General features: G+C 44.0%; 1 protein-coding gene across 1 annotated transcript; it reads left to right on the top strand.

The window, feature by feature from the left end:
* The first annotated feature begins 6,676 nt into the window (after positions 1–6,676).
* Positions 6,677–8,460, top strand: LOC131232335 (uncharacterized). Its single transcript, XM_058228569.1, has 5 exons — positions 6,677–6,820; positions 6,975–7,172; positions 7,286–7,582; positions 7,726–8,010; positions 8,173–8,460. Exons 1-5 carry the CDS (start codon positions 6,677–6,679, stop codon positions 8,458–8,460), a joined length of 1,212 nt encoding a protein of 403 aa, XP_058084552.1.

Raw genomic sequence — 8,460 nt, forward strand, 5'->3', positions numbered from 1 at the left:
CATCCAAATGTTGAATCTCATGCCAAAAGAAGGTAAGTTTAGAATAAAATTCTTGTATACTCAGAGCACCTTGTTCTAATTTTGATAGCTCATACTCTACTTGATAATGATGGGCATGATTTGATTGTTAATAACACATTTTCAAGTAAGCCCATATTTTGGATGTAGTCTCAAATGATGTGAGGTTAATTGCAATGTTGCTCTCAACACTATTAAGGATTCATGTGACCACCAAGAATTCTATTAAGGATCCATGTGACCACCTTCGAATTCTTGGTGGTCCAAGGTAGGAGTTCCTTTTCATCATTTGGTTTGCCCATAGAACCATCCACATAGCCGTAAAGGCTCTTTCCTACTAGAAAGTACTTGAATTGAAACTACCACAAGGAGAGAAAAAAAAATCTCATCCAACCTAACATGGATAATTTCAACCTTATTGGAGGGATTCATGGATGCCTAAAAAAAAAAAAAAAACCACAAAGAAGAAATGTACCACTGATTTCTGGTGATGCAGAGGTAGTGCCGCTGTCGTCGATGGAGAATAATCGACTTAATGGGTTCAATAGATCTCAAATTTCAAGAGGCTTGCAGGAATAAACTCAGATTGTTCGTCAACCATGCTGTAACGTGACAGGGCTTTAAGGTAGGCTGAGGATTCAGATCAATCAGCAGCAAGAATGGAAAAGAGATCTATCGGGGCGGGCTGCAATGGATCCAGATAGAGAAGGTGCTGCAGTTTTCAATAAGATTCGTCGAATCAGGCCGGAAGTGGCATGCTGGAAACAGAAGAGTAAATGCGTTCCGCAGTCTAGAGGTGTCGCTGTTGTGGGTCGTCACTGGTGCGGGTTGTTGCTTGGAGAAGAGCGTTGGGAAATGGAGATCAAGATCAGATTTTGCGATCTAATGGAGATGAGCACCGGATCTGGAGAATGCCCAACAACAATGGCCGTTGTAGGAAGAGGTGAGACCTGCAGAACGCGATGATGATGATGCGTGTATCAGCAAGAATATAGATCAATTCTGGATGTGGCCAAACGTGCGGTGGGTTTGGGTTACCAGAATCAATGGAGGAGCTGTGACGACGATGATGTCAGGAATGGCAGTGAGCTGCGGCGGCTGAATGATGTAGGTGTGGCAGGTTCAGATGTGTGTCTCTAATACCATGTCAACACAAGAAATTGGAGAATTTTCCTCGAGTTTTTCTGTATTGCTTCAACCCAAAGGTGGGTTTAAATAACCATTCTACAAGACTATACAAGGAAGCTTATTTACAGCTTCTCCATACATAGTATATTACAACTAATGATAACCTATGACAACTTATATACACAATATTCTCACAAATGGGAGTTGCAAATCTTAGCCCGACCGGGTAACTCGACTTAGACCCAACTTGGAAAGTCAAGGTTTGGTTCAACCCATTTTCCATATGAGTTGGGTTCTGGTTGTTTTAAACGGGTCAGCTCTGGCTTTGCTTGTATGAATCCAATGAGTCATGAATATAGTCCGCACCTTGCCTCTTCGCTAAATACTATATCTATATATATATATATATATATATATATATATATATATATAAGTTCTAAAAATTCTAAACTTGGTTATGATAATTGTAATTTGGTTATAATGAGGGTTTGGTTTTCTATTAATTAAGAGACTTATAAATATGTGGTTGATATTTTAAATTTCTTCTACAAAATAAAAATATATTGTTTGTTTTGTAGTTATATTTATATTTTAATTAATGGGTTAGGTGGGTTGGGTTTTGGTTGGATCCACTGTGGGGCCTACGGTGCAGCCCACTATGATTTTTACAAGCCTTCCACACTGTTCATAGGGTTATTCCTATGGGATGAACTGAAACATAAATATTAGCTTCATCAAACTTGTGTGGCCCACTGAAATGTGACCCACTGTGCTGCTGACAGTGGGGCCCACCTCAACTACGTGAATCTGTGGAGCCCAATAGTCGGCATGGGCCGAACTGTAATGTTTAATTGTAATCTGACTTGTTGTCTTAACCACCGTGATGTGTTATAACCCTATTGTCCAACGGATAGCGGGGCCCACTTTAGTATGGTGTCTAATCCACACTCTCCACTGGACAGTAGGACCCACCTAATTGTGTCAAAATCTGATATTGCTTGGCCTATCTAATTGTGTGAAATCATGTTGTACGTATGGCCCTTAATCATGGGATCACGTGATGTGTAAATGACCACTAAATCATGTGAAATTGTGAGACGTGTGGCCCTTAATCATGTGATCATGTGATGTATGAACAACCACTAAATCATGTTAAATTATGGTATATATACGGCTATTTAAACATGTATTCATGTGATGTATGTATGGCCACTTATGCATGTGTGATTTGGATTTTTGTGTGGACACAAGTCATGATCATATGAAGCGTATTTGGCCACCAAATTATGTGAAATTATGATGTGAATTTGGTCGTTAAATCATGTGATTGTATGACGTGTGTAGCCACAAAATCAAGTGAGATTGTGGTCTATGCTTAGCTATTTAACCATGTGATCATGTGATGGGGGTATGGCCCCTTAATTATGTGAAATGTGATGTGTGTGACCTTTAAATATGCAAAAGTAGTGATGAAGGTAGGGCCACTATACCATATGAAATTATGATAAAAATGTGGCCCTTAGCACTATGATTATGTGATATAACCTATGGCCATTTAATCATGCGAAATTGTGATGTTGTGATGAAAATGTGGCCAATTAACCTCATGACCATGTGATGTGCATATGCCCACCAAACTATGTGAAATTAAGTTATGTGGATGGTCTTTCCTTTAAGTGATCAAGCAATGTGTGTGAGCCCACTTGGCTATGTGAAAATGTGTGAAGTGTGTGGACTCTTGATTATATAAAATGACAAGGTATAATGACTATATAAATCATGAAATTATGCAAGGTCAGTAGAGTTGCTGAATGTGTGATTATCTGATGCATGTAAGGTCACTTAATCATGTGAATTTGTAATCCATGAATGGCTACTAAATCATGTGCTCATAGAATGTATGTAAAGTCACTTCGTCATGTGAACTTGTGGCTCATATAAGCGCTACTAGACAATATAACCATGTGATAGAAGTATGGCTATTGAATCATGTGCACTTGTAATGTATGCTGGACTACTAAATCAAGTGATCACGGGATGTATGTATGTTTACTTAAACCATGTGGAATTGTGATGAGCATGTGACCATTCGACCCTAAGATTAGGAGATATACCTATGGTCACCTAACCACGTGAATCTAACTATATGCATGGCCATTTAATTTAGCCATCATGTGGTACGTGAGGCCACCCAACCATGTGAAAGTATAAGAAAAGGTGTGGCCACCTAGCTATGTGAATTGCGGTATGATATGACCATTTAATCATATAATCTTAAATGCTTGACTATGGGCAAAGTAATGTTATTGATTTATATTACTAGAGTATACATTGGATCACTAAGTTGTGTTGGTATATTCAATGCACCTATGGGAGTGAACGCGGGAGTGAATATGGCCTAGACAAAGAGCCCCCTCCAGGGGAAGGGTTTCACTAGACTGAGACCGGGGGGGTGAGAAGAGGAAGATCCCCAAGAAGAACGTGGAATGTGGCCGCAAATGGAGGTGCTGATTTGGGATTTAGTCTCTTCGTGGGTAATCTCCCATTCGACTGCACCCAGCAAGATTTAGAAACAATATTCCAGAGATACGATAAGGTAATCGACACATTCATTCCGACGTTTCCTAATTCCAGACGCCCTAGGGGGTTTGTAAGATTCCATTATGAATCGGAGGGAAGAGTGGCTAAAGGGGTGCTAGATGGAAAGAGGATAGATGGTAGGATCGTCTCTGTTCGAGAGGCCAAACCTAAGACTAAGGCCGTTATAGGGTTGTCCCTTAGTGACGAGCCTTCACCCCACATTCGGCAGGTGGATTCCTCATCCTATGCAGGGGTGGTTCGCAATGAGGGAAAGGCCCTTCAAACCAAGCTTATTGAGGAAGATATTACCACAATAGCTGATCTAGAGGCGGTTGCTTCCTGTCTGGAGGCATTGAAATGGGGCCTTGTGGGCTTAGCAACAAACAAGTCAACATCGATCTTAAGGCTACACTTGGCGATAAGGGACTTCTCCTATTTGGCATCAACAATCGATGTAGTGTGAATCTCTCCCGATAAGTTCCTTATAGTTCTCAAATCCGAGGAGTTTAGGGGTTTCAAGGAAGATGTCTCCCTTCACCAACTTATGGGCCTCGAAACAGTCTACCCATGGTCTCCTAGCAAGAGTTTATGTCAAGAAGGGTCCTGGGTGTGCCTATTCGGGATTCCGGCCCACACATAGACAGAGGGGGTCATCCTAGACCTGGGTAACTACTTTGGCATCTTCCAAATGTTTGCTAGAGTGAAGATTCAACTACGTGCAGGAGTTAACATGGGGCAGGTCCTGAAGTTGCTAGTGGCAGGTTAAAACGTTCCCTGTGTATGTGGAGATAGAAACTCCCCTTGTACTAGGATCCCGAGTAACGGCTCCTCCCCCTCAGGAGGGTGTTGATATTGTGAATAGTAGCAAGAGAGGGGGAGTGGTAGAAAGGCTTTACCTCCCAGAAGTTCAGGGGAAGGAATGCACATCCCTTGTTTGTGAAAATGATGGAATGGAGAGAGTGGACGATCCCCATCATATCAGAGTCCATCCTTCGAAGGAGGAAGTTGCTCAAACTCTGATAAGCACGAGCTATTGGGTGGCAAGGAGGTTTGGCCCAATCCCAGATCAGGGGAAGGGTAGCACTGGTACTGTTTGTATTAATGTTGGAATGGAGAGACCAGTTGAACCCAATCTGAATGTCAACCTCGTCTACACACCTAATGCTTCCAAGCCTTCTGGTACTAGGTCCCATTCTGAGAGTAGTCCGGTCCTTAGGCTCCCTCCAAACACTGGCAATTCCCTGCTCATATCCTCCTTACCAGATAGAGTAGTTGTTCCAAGCAAGGCATCTCCCCGGGGATATCTGTCCATCCAAGGGAACTCCAAATCTGGGTTATTAGAAACTAATGCAGGTCATCAGACATCCTCCATAAAGGTTGCCCCTGCCAATAGTAATACTTCACTTGTGATTCATAAAGGAACTCTTCCACTCGGGAACCTTCAGCTGATGCAAATTAGCACCTATAAGGTGCCACCAGCTACATGCAAGCCCCAATCAGAAGTGGTAATGCTACTCACCGAAGATCCAAATTGAAGGGCTGGTGTCCTCAAGAGCAGGCTCCCATTGACAAGGACAATGAGGGGACTCATATCAGGCATTCTTCCCCTCCTCTTAGGAACAGGAGGTATCCTCCCTCGCCCACCTCTAGGTCGGGCATGAAAGGAACAGATTGTCTAGAAATTGTAGTCGATCTCTCCCCGGACTTCGTTACCAGGTCGCTTAATAACATGCAGGAAGCTATACTACAGCAGGATGGAAATGAAGCTCGGGGGAGTTCGGGAAGCTCTATGATATCAGCTAATGACGACGAGATCCTTCTCAGTCCTTCCCTCAATCCGAAACCTCATGGTCAGGGCTCCTTGGGAGGGTTTAACTCAATTTGTCTTGGGGTCAGTCCCACCATCGAGAAAAAGGCAAGAAGAAAGACTAAAGACAAGGCTGAGGAAGGAGAATGGCATTGTAGGTTGCGTAAATTAACGAGGAGGGCTGTGAATTCAGTATGTTTGATGGATGGATAAGGTCCTTGTGTGAAATGCCCGAGGTGTTGGAAATGTGGCTACTATAAGGACGGCAGTAAGATTGATCAACAGTAATAATCCTTGGATAGTGGCCATTTTAGAGCCAATGTTGAGAGAGGAAAAGAGAGTGAGCATTAGGCTTAAATTGGGATTCCACTCCTCTGTATCCAATGGAGCGGCGGGAGGGAAGGTTTGGGTATTTTTTAGGAGTCACCTGCAAGTTTCTGTCCTCTCTATCTCTAACCAAATGTTGTCTCTGAACATTCTTTCGCAGAACTTCTAGGCCCCCATTCTTTTTTCTATTGTATATGCTAGGTGCGACAGAACTGCTAGGAGGGCGCTGTGGGATGACATGGCAGATATCGGTAGCTCTAACAGAGGTCCGTGGGTAGTCGTTGGAGACTTCAACATTGTAACACATGTAGCAGAAAGGAGGGCAGCAGAAGTCCAAATCTCATTAGCTCTTTGGACTTTGTTGAAGCCATCAATAACGCTGATCTTCAAGATGAGGGGTTCTCGGGGAATAGATTTACCTGGAGCAACAATCAGGCTGGCAACGCTCGTAGCTAGGCCAGACTGGACAGGGCTCTTATAAATGGAGTGTGGGCAAACCTCTTTCCAAGATTCAGTGTGGAGCACCTCCCCAGAGTTTCCTCTGATCATTGCCCTGTTCTTCGGGTCTTCCTCAGGCCTGCTCTTTCTGTTGCCAAACCGTTCAGGTATCAGAGGATGTGGGCCCTCCATAGCTCTTTCCTCCAGGTCGTCTCTAATGTTTGGGAGGGAGACTTATCTCAACAGCCTATGCTCAACCTTCAACTGAAGTTGAGGAAAATCAAGCAAGCTCTAAAATTATGGAACAAGGAGGTATTTGGCAATATCTTCCTCCAAGTTAAGAAAGCAAAAAAGGCCCTTGAAGTCGTGGAAGAGTGAATGCAGAACTCGGCAGATGAGGACCTGCAATCAGATCTTGCTGCAGCTCGGCAGCACTTGGGTCAAGTAAAGCTCATGGAAGAAGTATTTTGGAAACAAAAATCGCGCAACAACTGGTTGGAGGAAGGAGACAGGAATACGAAGGTCTTTCATTCCGTGGCCAATGAAAGAATCAAAAGGTCTGTAATTTCTTCCATCGAAGTTGGGTCTAGCCAGTTAGTGTTGGGCTAGGACGCTATTAAGTCCGAAGATGTAAGGTTTTTTTACAGAATCCTTCAAGGAAAACGAATCAATTCAGGAGACAAACTTCTCCCTTGCTATCCCTCATCTTCTCTTGGCCCAGGATAACGAGGAGTTGCTGGCCCCTCCCTCCCTCTCTGAGGTGTTTCAGGTGGTCAATGGGCTTCCTAAGGATGGGGCAGCTGGTCCAGACGGGTTCTCAGGGGGATTCTTTACCACCCGTTGGCCCATTCTTGGCCCGAATCTTCATAAGGCGGTGTCTTTCCCAAAGCTTACACATCTTCCCTCATCTATCTAGTTCATAAATCATCGGCAACTTCTTCTTTTGCTGACTACCACCCCATCAACCTCTGCAATTATACATACAAGGTGTTTGCTAAGATCTTGGCGGCTAGGCTGAGCATGCTGCTACCTAAGGTTGTATCGGCTAAGCAAGGTGCCTTCATCAAAGGTCGTTCTATTGCAGAAAACATTGCTCTTGCACAGGAAATGTTCAGGGAAATTAATAGGAAGGTTCAAGGTGGGAATGTGGTGCTCAAATTGGATATGGAGAAGGCTTATGATAAAGTCGACTGGAAGTTCCTTAAACATGTTCTCAGCAGTTTTCGGTTCAGTAATAGGTGGATCAGCTTAATGGAATCTTGTTGGAATAATTGCTGGTTTTCGGTCCTCATCAATGGTAAATGAGCAGGCTTCTTTAAGTCCTCCAGGGGCCTGCGTCAGGGAGACCCACTCTCCCCCAGCTTGTTCATCCTTGCGGCAGAGGCCTTAAGTAGGGGATACAAATTCTTGGTGGAACGGGGGCACAGTCAGCCCTTCAAGCTCAAGCGCAGTTGCCCCCTTATCTCCCACCTCCTTTTGCTGATGACATCCTCCTATTTCTGAACGGGGCCAAGGTGTCGCTCCAAGCTGGCTCAAACTTCCTTCAATCCTTTCAGGAAGCTTCAGAACAAAAGATTAACTATTGCAAGAGTTCCTTCTTTTTCTCTTCCAAGTTGTCATCGGGGAGAGTTAGAAGCATTGAACGCATCTTGGGCATTTCTAGGTCCTTAGCTGGATCCCGTTACCTAGGAGTGTCGATCTTTAGAGGAAGAGTAAAGAAATCAGACTTCCAATTCCTATTGGATAAAATTCAATTTCGGATCAACAACTAGAACGCGAGATTCCTATCACAAGTAGGGAGGGCCACCTTGATTCGGCATGTCCTAAGGAGCATCCCTATCCACGTCTTAGCAACGACACAAGTTTCACTCCAGGTGCTTGATGATTTGGAGAAGATGTTTGCCAACTTCTCAGGGTGGGCTGATGGTAAGAAGAAGCTCCATTGGGTCAGCTGGAAGAAAGTGGTCAAGCATTATAATGAAGGAGGGCTGGGCATCAAATCTCTAAGAGAGGTCTTGAAGAATCTTCGGTTAAAACTAGCCTGGTCTACTAAGTTTGGCAATGGGGCTAACCAATGGCCAGTGTTAATGAGATCCCTGCACCCTTCTGACTTCGACTTCTCCTCTTCGGGCCGCGAGTCTCCCCTTCCTTCCCCCCTTTAG

The sequence above is a fragment of the Magnolia sinica genome, chromosome 18, assembly GCF_029962835.1.
Source record: "Magnolia sinica isolate HGM2019 chromosome 18, MsV1, whole genome shotgun sequence".
Classification (NCBI taxonomy): Eukaryota; Viridiplantae; Streptophyta; class Magnoliopsida; order Magnoliales; family Magnoliaceae; genus Magnolia; species Magnolia sinica.